The 17,256-nt window shown below is 52.2% G+C and overlaps 1 protein-coding gene across 2 annotated transcripts in view; it reads right to left on the bottom strand.

Moving 5' to 3' along the window:
* Positions 1-14,377, bottom strand: part of LOC137166178 (phosphatidylinositol 3-kinase regulatory subunit alpha-like) — a 95,573-nt gene extending 81,196 nt beyond the window's left edge. Inside the window, exons 1-4 of one of the 2 annotated variants that reach the window (XM_067567824.1) lie at positions 14,302-14,377; positions 13,332-13,533; positions 10,039-10,124; positions 7,431-7,578 (exon numbers count right to left, since the gene is read on the bottom strand). In XM_067567824.1, coding sequence (XP_067423925.1) covers positions 7,565-7,578; positions 10,039-10,124; positions 13,332-13,533; positions 14,302-14,332 — 333 coding nt within the window. In that variant the 5' untranslated portion in view covers positions 14,333-14,377 and the 3' untranslated portion in view covers positions 7,431-7,564. Of the gene's footprint in view, positions 1-7,430; positions 7,579-10,038; positions 10,125-13,331; positions 13,534-14,301 lie in introns of those variants that run through there. The other variant, XM_067567823.1, reaches the window with a different exon arrangement.
* Positions 14,378-17,256: the final 2,879 nt, after the last annotated feature.

Genomic DNA, 17,256 nt, shown 5'->3' with positions numbered 1-17,256 from the left:
TCGCACTGCAGGATCGGGGCCATACTTTGGAAAACGGACAAAAAAAACCCACCACCACCTACATGCCCCAAAGGATGCGCCCAGCCGCCCCAAACCTGGGGAAACAGGCCCCTGCGGCTCGGAGATGCTACCTGATGGCAGCCGCATCAATGAAGATATTAACATCAGCTGGAGAAACCCATCCCGAGGGGCTGCGGTTTTGGTTTTTAAAGCCACTGGATCCATCCGGCAACACTCACGCGCGTGACTGGCGCTGGGAGCGTCCTGCCATTTGTGAACGTTCCTAAGGGTTAGGATTTCCAAACTAGTCACACCCGGCCTTTAAAGCAGAGGCAGGGCACGGGAAAGAGGGGCCCCAAACCTGCCAGGCGCTGAGCACCTTCAATTCCCGACGGGAAAGAGGAAGACCGATGCTACGGGCCAGCTCCTCTGCCGGTGTGAAGCTGGCGCCAGGGCTCCGCCAATGGACACCAGCTGAGGCTGGGGAATACGCTGAACGCTGGCTCCCTCTCTCCAGGACGCACGCAACCGAGAGTTCGGAAAGCGCCATTCACGTCGGAAAAAGACAAAGGAAAAACCGGGCCCGGTTTCTCTGCCTCCCCCTCCCACTCACAGCTCAGCAGCACACGTGATCCCACGCCAAGTGGAAAGAAAACTGCCCCGATGAGCTGCCTGTGAGCTAACTGACAGCTGGCAGGCGACGGCGGCGCTGCCTTTAGCGTCGTGGGACGTTTATTAACTAAACGCTGCTCGGAAGACGGCCCTCATTTCCCCGCCGGCTTTTAGGAGCGAGTGCAACAAACAGACCCCACCGTGGACTCCACCCGCTTGACGCCACAGCCCTGTTCGTGGGGGGGGGAAGAGCAGCGGTCCCGGCCTCAACCTGTTTGTTATTACAGGACATTTTTAGCAGTGGTGGGAGAAGCCCTGGGGACTGAAGATCTATTGATCAACAGAGCAGGGACGGCAAGGGAGCGCTGAGCTGCCCCGCTGATGCCTCCCAGCCCTGACCATGGAGGGACGCGAAGGGCGCTTGGTCTTAATGACCCATTCACGCCTCGGCCCCTCCGCTAAGGCTGCCGACAAGGGAACCGATTAGGGGGATGGTTTTCGCGACGCGGGCACCCCGCCACTAAGCACTGGCTTGCGGCCACCCGCCATCCATCAGGCCGCTGACAACCTGGGCTGGAGATGAACGGCTGACCTGGCACCTCCGGGTCCCCGTTGTCCGTGTCGACCCCCAGGCCCAGCGGGTTTTCATCCAGGGATCGTTTTAAAACGGACATTGGCAGCCGCTGAGCAAACAAAATACGCCCGGGAGAACGGCGTGATCTCAGGAGAGGATGCCGGCATTAACGGCTGGCTCCAAGCCTCGCGCGGGCGCAATGGTAAGGAAAGTCCCAGGTACCTAGCAGTGTGCCCAGCTGAAAGCCCAGACGCTTGCCCAGTCACGTAGATCACAGCAGTGAACTCGCCAGGAGCCCGCTTATACAAACGTGAGAGCAAGGCGGCTAGACCCCCGTGACCCTAACCAATACTGCACCGTGTCCGAGACACAAGGTGGGTGAGGAAACATCTTTTATTGGAGCCACTTCTGCTGGCGAAAGAGACACCCTCACCCCCCCTTGTCTCTAATATCCTGGGACCAGCACGGCTACAACTCTGCAATCCCATCGCTTCAGCAGCTCCATAGACCAGCCGGACCCTTCCCTTCTCTCTCTCCGGAGGGTGTGTCTACACATGAATTTTTAGCCATGTTCATTAACCCGGTAACTAAGACTCCTGTGAATTCTAGTTGAGACATGACACAAAAGTCTCACCCAGGATGCACAATTTCCTCCCAGTCGTGTTTAACTAACCCTAGGCTGCAGGACCGTATAGTCTTATGGGAACAAACCTTTGTGCCATGGCACTAGACTTGACGAGCGTGTTCATTACCATATTATTAGCATGATTATGAATTCACGTGTAGCTACACCTCTAGGGAGAAATCTGCCCTGTCTCTGCTGGAGTCCATTCAGTCATGACAGATATTTTTCGCCGATGCAGCAGACTTTGTCGTAGGTTCTCCAAGTGCTTGAAGAAGCTGGTTAAGTTTAACTGGGGTCAAGAGGATATTTAAAGGGATGTCTTTTGGGGAGGGGCTTCCGTAACTGCTGTGCTCATTAATGGGTAGGTATCTGCATGGTAATGGCAGTGCATCATGTGGTTTTATTGTGAAATACTGGCTGGGGGAGTTGAAGCTGCCTCTCCAGTGCAAGGGGTGGTTGCTCTGAACTCTTCATCATGGGAAAAGGGTTTTTTTGCCTTTGTAGCTCCAGAAGGACGTTACATGGAGATAACTCACTTGATGTACAAACACATCAGTAAAGACATAGTTTTATTAACCACCTAGAAATTCATTCCATTGCAGATACGGCCATATCCAAGCTCCACCAACATCAATTAAGTCTTTTCAATACTTTTCAACAAGCTTTGGATCAGGTCCTCGTGAAACCTTGAGGCATTAACCCCGATGATCATTAAATACCTGGAAACGCCTCCCTTATCATCAGTCATTACTGAAGCGGCATCTTCTGCCTCCTGGTGCCAGAGTGCCCTCCCCCTCCGTCATGCCTCCTGTTAGCGCCATTTGCCTGCGGAAGTACGGCCTAAATCCCAGCAGAGGCTCACACTCGGGACTGGGAAATATGGCTGGAAATGTCCCCTCTTTTGGATCAAATCTCTTAGCAAAAGCTGCTGTTCCCTGCTCAGCTAGTGACCTTCTCTTGGCCTCTCCAATCCTCCAGACCACAGAAACTTATTGGAGGTATATTTATGCTTGAGTCAGAATGAGGTCACACTTTATGGTTTCTTCCGTGTCAACTAGTGACTCTTATTCATATGCTATTTGCACACCACCCGTCATGTTATTGCAGGGTATTTATAGCGATTGTACATGTCTAATTATAAGCTACAACTTTTAAAAAAATAAAAAGTGTGCGTGGGGCGAAGGGATACTTACGAGGTTGCTACGGACTTTTCGCATCCAGGTGCTTTATATAGCACCTTTCAGCCACGGCCCGCAAAGTGCTTTCCAAACATTTCATTAAGGCCCACAACACCCTAATGTGATGACAGAGGAGTAATAATAGCCTCATTTTTAGATATAAACGCAGAGGTTAAAGGTCTGCAATTGTGCAGTGACTCAGTGGAAGACGTGGGACCAGAATCCAGGCGTCCTGACTCCTAGCTCTCGCCCATTAGACCACAGGCTCTCCCAGAGCTGGGAATAGTACCCAATAGTCCTGACTCTTCGGTCTCTGCCTTAACCACTCGGCCCATTTGCCCCCCTGCGGGATAATCAAACCAAAAAAATCATAGTGAGGAAGTAGGAGTTGTTCAGCTGTTTTACGGAGTTTATCCTATACCAGGCTTTGTGGGGAGATCAAGCTGTTATTTCCTCACATGTGGTTAAGCAAACGGAAGAGCCGCATACCGATGTTGACAAATTGACTGGAGAGAATTCAGGGGAGAGTAATAAATATGATGAAGTGGCTGGAGGGGCTGATTTATGAGGAATTATGAAAGGAAATAGCTATGTGTCGCTTGGCATCCCATTGCTAGAAGGGGAGATGAGCAGTATCTAGAGGTACTGCAAAGAGGGAGAGGAATGTAGAGTGATGGAAGGAGGCATAACTGGGAGAAGTGGGATTCAAGTGGGCAAAGGAAAATTTAGGCTGAAATAGGTCCTAATGGTAAAGACGGTGAAGTGGATTCCCGGCGGTGACTTTTCCAGCGCTGGGATCATCTCGCCTAGCCTGCTCCAAGCATGGGAGAAGTGATCCGCAGTGGCTGGGGTGACAGGACAAGAGAGGACAAACGAGGACTTTCCTAACACCAACTCCCATGGTTCTAAGATTCTTCTGAGCAGCTGTTGTAGATGGAAATCCTTTGCCCACTAAAAATGCGATGAGCTGGCTTTCCCGGGTGATCCCACCCTTTCTGAAATATCAGCCAGCATTTGTTTTCCTCTATGGTACTTATCTGGTCCCCATCAGCCCGGCATCTAAGCACCTCACAATCTTTAAACCCTTGTGAGGCAGGGCATTGTACAGATGGGGGAAGTGAGAGGCCAAGTGACTTGTCCAAGCTCACACAGGAAAGTAGTCTGAGCTGGGAAATGACTCTAGATCTCCCAAGTCCGAGTTGCTGCTCTAACCACGGACCCATCCTTCCTCTCCGTCATGATTCTCTCCTGCCTGCATGAGCCCGGCGTGTTTCAGTAATGGGGCTTGCCAGATCGGGGTTCTCCAGCCCATCATCTTGTCCCCAGCAGTGGCCAACCAGCCCCAGATGCGCTAGTCTTTCGGTCAGGCTGATTCTAATGATTACTAGAGATGGGACCAAGCCGCCAAATTCGGATGCAGATCAAACTCTTAGGGTGAGGGGCGGGGGCCATGTCTGATGCCGGGGTTTTGGGGCCTTCGCTAATGACACTTTGCGATGGCCGGCAGGATTCTCAACGTCAGCCATCGCCAGTGACTCACCATCAGTTCAGGGAACTGTCCAATCTTCAGAATTCAGTGTCAAGTTCTCTCCTGATTTCGTTACCTTCCCCCCATGGGCTGGTGGATAGTGGGAAAACCTGGGCCCATGTTGCTGCACTCGGTGCTCGGTGGAGTGAAGGAGCTCATGAAGGTCTGATGTGACATCCAACTTTGGTTCCTTCTCCCTGGTCAGCTCATCTTTGGCCCAGACGCTGGGAACTGGTGGATTCTTCTTCACCGACAAAAGCTTGTTCTCAAGACATGCCAGCGCTGCAGCAGCCACTTCCCCTTTTCCTTGCTCCTTCCGGGACTCTGCGCTGGCGGCGAGAGGCGATGATTTATGTTAGGAAGGGTCACCTCCCCGCCTTGGGATCAGCTGTGAGCAAGCCACAGGAGACGTGAGACCTCTTGTAGCGAATCCCCTGCTTTGCACAGTCAGAATGCGTCTTTGGGGCAGCGCGGGCTAGTGCTTAAAGCAGCAGCGGGGAGACAGGACGCCTAGGTCCTGTTCCCAACTCTGCCACTGGCTGGCGTCGGGTAAGTCGCTATCTTTCTTTGCCTCGGTGTCGGATTTGTGCCGATGGTGGTGACAGCAGTTCTGTGTAGGTGAGGATAGCTACATCCAGGGCTGGGAGGTGCTCAGATACCACGGAGACGGGGGTCGGATGAATACCACAGGCGGACCCGTCGCAGGTGAGAATCATCCAACGCAGGGACAGCAGGGCTTCGGGGCACTGGCTTCCGGGAAAGTATTTATTGGTCTGTAAAACCACAAGGAAAGAAACCCCCTAATCCCATTCTTCAAGGCCCCCCCTCCCCTCCTGCTGCGTCCGTTTGCCCGTGATCACCATCCGTCTCTTCTTTGCCTTAGTGCAACGACCTCTCCTTGGCCACTCTGCTCCCGGCCCCTCCTGCCTTCACCCTGGAGCCCTTCCGCACTCCAAGAGCCCTGCGGTTTAGGGGACGTGTGCGGAGCGGCCAGGAGATATCGTCAACGGAAGCGGAGCCAGCCAGATCTGAGGCACGCCAGACTGTGCCTCCTCCGGGAAAGCTCACCCGACAGCGCCTGCCCCGGCAGCTTTGGACACGCCACACGACTGCAGTGCCTGACGGCACCGGCAGAGATCACGCCCAGGACCCTCAGTGCCGAAAGCACAAGCACCCAGGGGAGCCCCTGTACCTGTGAGCAAGCAGCAGCCCACAACACAACTGCAGGCGCGAACACCAGCATCTCGAACGCATGCCCTGCAACACGGTGTCTACGGTCAGCTGGACCATTCCCCTGCCACCATGTTTCATACCACAGTGCTATTAATCCCACTCCCCTCCGCCGGTGAGGGGCAGTAAGCGTGAGCAGCAGTGCAGTTGTGGATAACATCCAAGACAGGAGGAGTGAGTGTGTACATGCATGCACGCTTCTGGGTTAGTCTCAGCTGGTTCTCTGCCTGGCGGATGGAGTTCCTGATCCAATTTGGAATGAATTTTTAGCTCTTCATCTGGCCTTCCCCATTTGTTACCCCTGTCATAGCATTTTGATTAAGAGCCGCTATTGGATTTTCTCCAAGTGGCTATCAATAGTCCGCGTGAGTGATTCAATTAAGCCCCGCTGACCCTCCCTCGGAGCCAGGGGCATTGAGACCTCGTCGGAGGGGTGAACACAGACAAACAACAGACAGCAGCAGCCAGGGCGACGCTTTCCCAAGCTACAGCTGAGAAAAGCAGGAAGGACGGACAGCCGGGTCTCCGCCTGTCCAGCATCTCAGCCACTCGCCTTGCAAGACAGAAACCTAATGGAGACTCCCCAGGCCCAGGGGAATGAGATTCCAGAGCCATCACCTCAGCAGGAATCCAGCTGGCTTGGAGAGGAAAGTTTCCAGGCCTGGTTCTAGCCACTGAATCTGTCTCTGTCAAGGCAGCGCTATCCTCAGCAGTCGCCTCCATGCACTAGATGGCTAAGCAAGAGTCTGTTTCCTCTGATGTTCGTAAAGGGAGGGGTCAGGGCTGTGAATCCGAGAGGGGTCGAACCTGAGGAGGGAGAGGCAGGCCCACCGTGCCCAGCGTTTTTAGTCTAGCCTCTTCAGATCCCTTGATCGAGGGGGTCAGCTCTCAAGGGCTATGGTCTGTTCCCATGGCTTAAAGCGCTTGGGAATTCCTGGTCACCCCAGTTACGTGGGGGTAGGGGGAAGGCTGGCGGGGAGAGACACCAGCTCTGCGTGAATAAGGAGAAGTTACCGGACTGCGTGCGTGAGACGCCAGCTCTGACTGGACAGCGAGAGTGCAAACAGCCCCGTAACACCCCTCAACCCTGGAGCTCTTCCGGATGTGAGGAGGCAGGTCAGCCTCCTGGGCCCACCGATTGCTGGCCTTCCTGCTGAGGCTGGCAAGGGAGGGGCCCACTGTGGTGCTGGTTAGAGATGAGACAGTTCTCCTAGTCCATGCACTCCACTGTTCCCCCCCCCCCCCCGTCCGCCCCTCCCACCCCGCAGTGCGGACACCTGACCCAAGAGAAGAGACGGACGTTGCCAACCTAGTCCACACGGGCTGCCAGCCACCAGCGGGCCACAAAGTCTGGCCACTAACAGCACAGCCTGGACTGCGACCAGTGACTCAAGGTGAGACTCAGTCGCATGCTGAGATGCCGGTTCTCCTTCCACCTCTTCGATTTCTGCCCCTGCCTCACAGAACCCGCCGGTCCCCACCTGCCCTCGAAGACGTTCCCCTCAACAGCGCTTTCGTTGCATTTGTGGCTGGGAGAAAGCCCATGCCCGCAGGGCCCCGTCCAAAAATGCCACTCTGCAAAATGCCACTCTGGGGCCCAGGCCAGGGCTTCCTAGCCACATCCCTCACATTCCCCTTCCTGCCTTTGTGCAGAGCTTCAGCACTTTCAGTAGGGGAGGAAGGCAAGCGGGAGCGCAAAGGTTCGCTGGCTCCCTGGGCAGCAATTCCCTTCCCAGCTCTACACGCCATCCCGGGCACACAGATACAGCAACGAGCCCCTGAGATTCCAGGCTGTGTGCTGGCCATGGGGTGCTCCGTCAAGCCGCTGAGACTGCAAAGGAAATCCCAGATGAAACCGTGGGCTTGTCAGAGGTGCTTACATGCCTGGTAGCATGAGCTTCCAGGGACACGCACGGGGGAGGTGAAGAGAGCATCTGGGCTGGAGCCAGCGTGTTCTGAGAACAGCACGGATACAGGCCTGGCCTCTCTTGTCTTGTCGATCTAACCCGTTTATCCCTATTTCCTGCCTATGACTTATTCGTTGCGATCAGGATCTGTGGTCATTGTTCCCACTCAGTCCCTGAACATTAGTATCTGAATCACAGTAGGATTTATATCACAGCCCCCTTGTGCAAGGTGCTGCACAGCCATGAAGTAAGTGCACACATGACCAATGGCCCAAGGAGGTTTCAATCTTGGTTAACGGCAAGACACAACCAGTGAAGGAAAGAAACAAATGGATGACATGGTGGGAGGATGAGTTAACAGTGATATAAGCATGTGTATATACACAAATGCCAGGACGGAGGAGGACCAGAATATCATACAAGAAGATCTGGAGGACCTTGAAAACTGGAGTCATAGAAAGGGGATGACATTTAATAGTGCAAAGTCATGCATTTAGGGACTGGATCACTCTATGTGATGTATATTTAGGGACTAGATCACTCTATGTGATGTACAGAGCCCAAACAGATTGTGTGGACTGGTAAACAAAGGAAACAGAGCTGGAACTCAAGTTGTGTGGAAGCTGGTTTGTACCTATAGTTTGTAACCGCTTTCTGTATTTTAAGATGGGTGTTGATTCCATATATCATACTCTTCAACTGCACATAATATTCATGAGGATGGCTTTGATTCTAATAAATCCAGTCCAAGCTATAACTGCCCATCTACTTTACCGGTATTAATTTTTTAAAATCTGTAACGTACAAACCCATCACAATCTCTGGAGATGTTTCTGGTGATTTAAGAACGCGCTACATATAAAGCAACAAAAACGACAAGAGGAGTCAGATTGGACAGTTTCTTTCCATCCCACCGGAAGGCACAGCCTGCTCACTTATGTGCTGTCAATACAAAAGTCTTCAGTAGGTTGGGGACTGAAAAGCTGACGGCGACCTAGATTCAGCTGAACTGAATAGAAAAATAAACTCCACGTGAACTACTCTACTGTGAGCATATTGTCTGCTTCCAGATCTAATTCCATACATTTCATCGATTCCTCCATTAAAAAGAATTAAGAGACGCCGCCACAGAACTTCTAGTGGGCTGTACCCAAGCGCCCCAGAAACGAGCCCTGCCACATGACTTAGATTTGTTCCACACAGGTAACATTAAGGCGCATAGGAAAGTCACTACGGGCTTTCTAAAGGGTCACGTGATACAGACGCTTTGCATACAAGCCACGGACACCAATGTCCCCTTTGAACCCCATTATTCTCATGAGAAGAGGATGAACATTAAAAAATCGACCGTATTCCTCTAGCCCAGAGCCAGAGGGCTTTTGTAATCTCAACTCCGTCTTCAGAGCTAGAACAGGTTCGGCTGGTGCTTGTGACAGAAAACCTCTCCTCTAAATGGCTCAACAGTCAAGACCCTTCAGATCATGTCTGGAGAGATCCCTTGTAGAAACACGCCCCAGCCCCATTGTACCCCCTCCCCCCCCGTAGCCAGAGCCTGTGGCCCTTGCCTCACTGATCTCTGCACGTCAGATGATACGTGCAAGCAAGATCAGAAGCGTCCCCGTCCACCAAGAGCACAGAAAATAAACCTGCGAGCAAACAGGCTGCTGGAAAATACAGCAGAGCAGGCCAACCATTTCCCCTTCCCCTCCCTGCGTGTGCTGGGCTCCTTCCACAGTCAACCCTCCCTAACAACATCTCAGAACATCACCTCTGCTATTCCCTGAAGAGCAATTAAAAACTCCCCAGCTGCCAGCGCCAGGCCCTGCCGTGCTGCCAGTCAGATGCCGACGGTGCACAAAGACAGAGAGAAGAGGGAGCCTTGGATCTCCCGTCTCCGCCCCAGGCAGGGCGTCTGCCTTCCAAATTGCCAGAGGGATATCTTGATCACTAAGGCAGGCAGGGACTATCTGATGCCTGGCGAGGAATCCCCTAGAGACTCCCCTGCTAATATCAGCCAAGCTCTCTGACCATGAAGTTGGCTGAGTCACGGGCAGATCTGCTTTGGATGCACCTTAGTAAGTTCTAGGAGGGTCACCTCTGAGCATGACACAGCCTTCACCGTCCACGTACGCAAATGATAATGACCAGAATTAAATCTGCACAGATAGCCAGAGAATCCGGCTTCTCCATCCCCATGCACCAGCTGCAGCAGCTAGAGAAGCACAGAGGAAAGCAACGTGCTAGGAGGTGCAGACAGGCCGGGACTTCTTTGCTCTCCTTAATGAACGGATTCCGCGAGCACCGTCCTCAGTCGCCACGTACCCACTGCAATCAAAGCCCTGCTAATTCCCCACTTCGCCCCACGTTTCCGGACAATTTCCTACCAGGTGCAGCTTGCATCTCGGCCACGCCTCCAGCTATGATGAGAGCCTCAATGATCTTCGCGTGGTGTTCTGGGTTGACCTCCGTGCTGTGAAAAGAAGGAGGTGGGAGGTGAGGAGAGAGCCCTGAGAAGTGCCAGTCAGATCCTGCTGGTTATGAGGGGTACAGCCTGGAGGAGGGGTGAGGCCGTGGGCCCTTATTAGGTCCTGAAGACCTGAGGGGAGGGTGACACCACCTGGAAATACAACGTTCTCCAGAAGAGGGACTGGGCCTTGAACTGCCTTCTGGAGGAAGACGGGGCCCTTTAAGGGGTTAATCTGAAGGGACCAAACTTCTCAACATCTTGTGACTAAATCCAGGGGTGCTGCATGTTAGTAGCCACAGCCCTTGGGTTACCCTCACCTCCCGGCTCCTTCCCTGGTTCCAGACACACAGGGATCACCTTCTATTTGTCCTTTCACTTTCTCCTATTCCCACGGCAATCCCTTGCTGCTCGGAAACCTGCCGTGTTCCCAACGCCAGTCACGTCAGCTAATGAGCCAGTGCCACGGCTGGGGAGAGGAAAGAGCAGGCTGGGCTTGACACCCCAGAGTAGGGGAAGGGAGTCTACGCCTGCGATGAAAAGCGTCTAGGCAACGGGGGGATAAGGATTACGTGAACTAGCCCGGATTTATACAGAGCACGATGGGGAATGTTATTTAAGCACGTGCCTAATTCTAAGCACATGAGTCGTTGGATTGATACCAGTGGGACTTCTGATGTGCATAAAGCTAGGAACGTGCTTCGTGTCTTGCTGAGTGAGGGGCCGACACCTGAGAGCTTTTGCCTGCATTAGATTTTGCCCCCTTGGGGGGATGTGACTGCCAATGCAGTTGAGATCCCCGATAGATTTGCAAAACCTCCTGTGGATGCTCCAAAAACAACCAAAGGTGTCTGTCTCGGAACAAGCGTTCGTGACGGGCCCACGCCAGCCTTTGTCAACGTGCCAGCTCTCGAGTGTGGAGAAAACGCGAGTACAGACAAGCCCTTAGAACAGGGGCTTTCAACCTTTTTTCATTTGCGGACCCCTAAAAGATTTCAAATGGAGGTGCGGACCCCTTTGGAAATCTTAGACCTGCTCTGCAGACCCCCAGAGGTCCACAGCCCACAGGCTGAAAAACACGGCCTTCGAAAACCCCCCAAGAGGTGACAGAGCGACGGCTGAGTCCATTCACACAGAGCAAGGCACTGGGTTACAAATCAACTGCTCGCTTCCTTTTCACCTGGAACACCTGTGTCTGTTAATCGAGCCCACGGTGACTGAGGGCAGGGCTGGGTATGGGGCACGATCTCAACTACCAACGCTCACAGCAGAAAGGAGCCTCATTTGTTTTATGAGACAATCCTTTCTCGCTGGTTCCTTCCACCGCCGGGTCATGTGGCCTAGTGAACAAGGCACTGGAAGAGGATGCGACACACTTGGCCTCTAGTCCCAGCTCTACCACTGGTGTGCTGGGTGACCTTGGGCACAGCCCTGTGCCTCAGTGTCCCATCTGTGAAATGGGGAAATTGATACCTACCGGCTTTAAGATCTGTGGCTGAAAAGGTCTTTGCAATCTGGTTACTAAGTGCTACGTTCTTATGTAACAGGCTGGCTACACATGTATGAGGATACCCACGAGAGCTAGCAGTTGGCCTACAGAGAGGATAAGAGCCTGCTACATCTACCAGCTAAGGGAGTTGCTCCCTTAGCTCAAGTGGTAGAGGCCTATGTATTTGGTGATGGAAGTTCTGGGATTTAACCCAGCTGGCCGCCTGTGGTGGCAGTTAGTTGTTACACACAGCGGGGGAGGGATTTTTTTTTTTGTAACTTTTTTAAACCTAGGCCTGAGCAGACTTGATAAACAAAATGACTAAGATCTTGATTCAGCAAAGCATCTCCGTTCGGGAGGCACATGCTGAATTTAAGGCCCGTTAAAGTCAATGGGAGTTTAGCTCACACTTACGTGCCTTGCAGAATTGGGGCCACAGTCCTGGAGCCATGGCCGTCTGTGTGAAATCACAGCTGGGGTGGCTCTGCAAAGGACTGTGATGTCAGAAAAACTTGTGTGAGGTTTTGGGGGTTTTTTTTTGCTTTTCTGCAGCTCATTTCAGCCAAAGATCTCAAAGCACTCGAAAAAAATCAGGCGGGTCAGCCTCACTCACCCGGGAGCCAGCGCAGTGTTACGATTATACCCATTCTACAGACAGGCAAAGTGAGGCCAGGTTTCACAGGGAGCCAGCAACAGACGCAGAAACAGAACCCAGGAGCCCTGCCGTTCCCATTGCTGCTCCTACCACCCAACAAACCCTGCTTTCGATATTGTCGCAGGGGAACAAGAGGCAACAGAATGAACTGTTAGGAAATAAAGAAGAGCGGGGAAAAGCTACCCTCCAAAAGATGACACACAGCAAAACTCCTTCCTAACGAGCGTGTCTTTCTGCGTTTTCCACCTGACAACAGCAGATCTTTCACTTTCAAAGCTCTTGCAAAGGGCTCTTCTCCCACCAGCAGCCCGCCGCGCTCCCAGACGGCAGTACCAGGCTCCAACACCACAGGTCTATTTCATTTTACAGAATAAATAGCCTCCTCGATGGCAAAGAGGTGGGTTTTTTCCCCCTAGTGAGCGGATGCTTTTAAAACATTCCTCAGGGCCCGAATGGCCTATCGTTAAAAGGCCGCTGCCAAGTAGCTGAAGCCTCACAGCTGCTTTACCTTAAACTTGTCATGGAGCCACTGAGGAAAGGCATCCGGGGGCTAAATATCAGCGCCGCGTGGGTTACTGAGGCACTCACTGAAAGCTGGAGAGCGCGAGAGAAGTGAAATGGGCTTTGTCCTACAAGCGGGGACCTCGGGCCAGTTCCTGAGCCGGGATCTTTGGCAACAGCAACATTGGCATCAATCGACACAGCTGGAGACAGCCTCGGCAGACAAGCATGAGACGAAAAGGGCAGAGAGGGAGCGGCTGTCAACACTAATTGCCTGTATGAGGGTAGAGGGACGGCTGCCACTTTAGCCAGCACACGGGGGAATCGAACCAGGGACCTCCTGAGGTTAAAAAAAAAAAAAAAAAGCACAGGCTACTACAAACTGAGTTAACGCTCCCTAGCTGGGCTGTAACACTCATATCCTCTGCTGACTGGGCTCTATAAGACACGTGCGTCAGTAAATTACAACAGCACCTCGCAGCCCCCGGCTAAGATCACAGGCCCTCTCTGCGCTAGGCGCTGTACATACGTTCTAGCAAGAGACGGACGATTCCCCCAGCCCCCTCACCTTGACATGGACGTCCTGAAGAGCACCTCGCTGAAGAGCTCCCCCAGGGCCCGAGGGGTGAGGTGGTTTTTGCTGCCACTCTGACACAGTTTGCAGAAATGCCTGGTGAGGTGCTGCAGGAGGCGGCAATGCTGCTGCGGGAGGCTGGGGGATTCCAGGATGATCTTCACTTGCTGGCCACACTCCTCCAGGCTCTGGATTTCTGCAGGGGAGGAGAACAGAAGGAAAGGGAGCTTTTACACCGGGGAAGAGCATCCTAGCACCAAGCCCTGGAGGAAGAGGGGGACTGACGGAGGAAAGTTTGTCAGCCAGGCCGCTCAGATGAGATTTATTTCCCTTCTCCGCCCCATGGTCCACCTCCTTTCTCTCCATGCTCCAGATCAGTGATTATGAAACTCAGGACTTGTCTACACAGCCCTGCAAGTCAGATTATAGGGTGCCGGCGTAGACTTGCACCCGCAGTGCGATCAGCTGCTGAGACAGTCAACCCCACGGACTGCAGCTGCCTTTTCCAGGGGGAAATTCCATCACAACGTCTAGGCACAGCCCCTCACAGATCGCTTCCACGGAGCTGGGCATCTTGGACTTTTCTGCCACCAGTTTACACCTCTCGCATTTCAACCACCCTGCTCAGACAGCTCCAGGCAACCTGTTGGGAGCCGTGTCTACACTAGCACTCCACTAACACGCTTACCCCTGCGGGTGGGACCAGCATCACCCTCTTGGCAAAGAAACCTAATGCAGAGAGGGACTCCGCTAACCAGTGTAGTGTCCTGCGTCACTTCTGACCCCCCCCCCCCCCTTTTTCCTGGGTCCAGCTTGCATCTCACTGAGCGCTGAGCATCTCACCCCGATAGCGGAGCCAGGACCCAAAGCTGTGTCAGGACAGGGGGACATCGCTGAACAGCAAACACTGTACGGGGATGGGCCTGGAAAGGGAGACGCCCAGCAGAGGGTTGGACTCACTCACCAGCGGGAAGAGAAGGAAGATGCAGCCACATGCAAAATGGCCCCTCCAGGGCCGCAGCTGCCTGACTCTACCAAATTCAAAGGGCCAGCCCGCCCTGCAGAAAGGCATGCTGGGAAAAAAGTCCCTATATAAGAGAGAAACCCAGGAGCAGGGAAAGTCAGCAGGGAGTGGGCTGTCACAGAGGGAAGGAGTGTGGTGGAGATCTGTTTCTTTGGTCTTGTAGGTTGAGTTTGGCAATAACTGTAACTTGCCCCACCCCTGCCGCCTGTGTGCCTCAGTTTAATGCCACAATAACCTGTGCCCCCTGCAAATTTGGCATCTCTCCCCTTCCTTTTTATTGCGGATGGTTATTTATCCCAGAACCGGAGAATCATTGTGCTGAGATTGTCGAGAGAGTTCCTTATGCCAAAGAGAGAAGTCTATGCCATTTTAAGATCCCTGCAGGAGTAGTTATTTGTGTGCCTCTCTCATTGGTCCCACAGGTATGTACCCAATCATCTGATACAGGAAAGGCAATCTCCCCGAGACCGGACTGGGTCATTAAAAGGCTGGAACGATACAGGGCGAACACCACTTTCTCTGACACTCTAGTAATTCTAGACCAGCTCCGCTGATCTCAGCAAAGTGAGTCTAAACTCCCCCTGGAGTAACAGAGAACAAATTCCGGACACATGCATATAAATTATATTTCAACCTGCATGACACCAAAGCTCTTTACAGACTGTACAGAGGAAACCCTCAGCTGCCTCTGAAATGCAGCCACCTCTAGGGTGGAGCATGGCAGCTGTTTAACGGCAAATAGTGACACAGCAGTTTAGGACAGGAAATGAAGAATTCCATATACAATTTGAAGCTGCAGGAGGCAGGCAAAGTGTAATAACCCACAGTGGATTTTGCCCAGGATTGGCCACTGTACCTGTATGGAGAAGGATTTGTACACTCTAATTTATAAAAGTGAAAGTGCATCTGTCAGTGGGGCTTGGGAAGGATTTATGGAGTAACCGTGCTTGCAATTTAGTTTTGAGTAACATCTTTCACAATGAAAGCATCACAGGATGTTCGCCAGCTGACTATGATCTATAGCTGACAGGTGAAGAAGGGAAGCGTGCGGGGAAGTGAGTAGGTCATTCAGAGGGCAAGTGGGTAGGTGGTACATCGGGGATGAAGGGGAATCTCTGTGCTAAAGAGGACTCTGGCTGTTTCAGATTGTAGGAATTTTTTAAGGTGACCTGCAAAGCGAGAAAAAAATGGGCGAGTGCCCTTCTCCCCCTTCTTTGTTATACTACATGAAGCAGGCCAGAAAGGTCTGGGGCTGTAAAATACGTTGGTTTTTCTGCTTGCATTTTACATTAGAACTCCTGTTCTTGTCTTTGCTGAATCTCTCCGGCTGACTGCAGCTGGGAAGAGAATTATGTCATTGCAGGCTTTGCTACGTGAAGGGAAAGGATGCTCAGTCAGACTGGTTCAGACTCTAGGGTTTTTATATGGTTTCTCTCCACACTCGAGCCAGTGGAAAAATTTCAATGTTTGGACCTAAAAAGGATAAAAAAAATTCTCGAAAATGTTGGCACATTTTTATCAGCTCTGTAGTTGGCTGGAAAAAAAAAACTGGATGAAATTTTCATGAACATTTTCTGAAAAATGTCACCCCACTTTTCAAGCGCCTCTGATTGACTCCTATTTAACTCCAACATCTAACAAACTCTTTGGAGAAAGGACCTCTTTAACAAAGATCCAAATGCCTCTTCCTTTTCAATTAGAAGCTATGTTTTCTCTCCTGGGACTCCAAGGAGTTCTCCAGCAAAGCCAAGCGAGAACAGATTTGATATTCCTGATATTTCTTAGGTTAAAAAAAAACAAAACAGCAGAAAAACAACCCTTTCAGGCTTTCTGTATAGATCAGAAAGAAGTTAAAAAAAAAAGACACAAACCGTTTCTTTTCTCTTTGCAGGTCTCCTTCAAGGGAGATTATAGAGTCAGAGGCCACCATACTTCAGGTCACTGATACATGTAATCAAATTGTGGTCTGTCATATGCATGGCATGATGCCTTGAAGACCAAATAAACGTGGGGCCCCTACTAAGCAGGGCACATGACGGAGCTTTGAAAATCTGGACAGTAACTTGAATTCCAGACAGGCAGCAATCACGCCCAGGGAGAACAGACGGCTCCGGAAATAGGCTTTGAAGAGAGTCAGGGACCCAATTAGATCGGCTGCATTCTCTGCTGCCTGGCAGCTTGTCTCATCATTTGCGCCTTGTGCAAAGTATGATGTCAGTGGCGGTGCAGCACGCAGGCCAAGGTGGGATCAGTCCCGGAGAAGTCACATTGTCAGAAGTCGTCGCTGATTTGGAGTGTCTCAGATCAGGCACCGCAAAAAAACCAAGGGACCCCAAATTAGTGGCCACTTTGAAAAATTTGACCTGAGTTATCGAGCTCTGCTTGGTGGAAAAATCAGGATTAGACCATCCAAGTCTCTGGTCCATCACACTCCCTTAGCCTCTCCGTGCCTCATTTCCCCCTCTGTACAATGAGGGTAGTAGCCCGGCCCTACTAGGGGGTGTGAGGCTAAATGGGTTGTGAGGTGCTCAGATCCTCTGGGGATGGAGGCTGTAAAAGTACCTAAGAGAGACAGAACCCAGGAGTCCTACCTTCCCGTCCCCTTGTCCAACCACTAGGCAACACTGCCCTACACGTCCATCCGTGGTTATTAGAGCTGGGTGACGCGTGGGCGATACCAAGCGGCTGTGTGAGTTCACCTGGCTTGACAGCTCCTGCCCGAGTGGCTTTGGAGCTCCCGTCAAACTTGAGCAGGAGTTAAAAAGGCAGGAGCTAAATTAATAACCGAAGCCACTATATTGGGACAGGAAAGCGCCCGCTGCCAGCGATTGCTGACACGAGGAAGGGTGTGTCCAGGACGCCGGAGGGTTCTAAATAAGCAGCAGGCCACGTGGG

This window comes from Emydura macquarii, unplaced genomic scaffold (genome assembly GCF_026122565.2).
Source record: "Emydura macquarii macquarii isolate MOO-44397 ecotype Brisbane River unplaced genomic scaffold, CSIRO-AGI_Emac_v2 contig_2805, whole genome shotgun sequence".
Classification (NCBI taxonomy): domain Eukaryota; kingdom Metazoa; phylum Chordata; order Testudines; family Chelidae; genus Emydura; species Emydura macquarii.
Note: the sequence above shows the minus strand (reverse complement) of the source record. Positions and strands in the feature narration are given on the sequence as shown.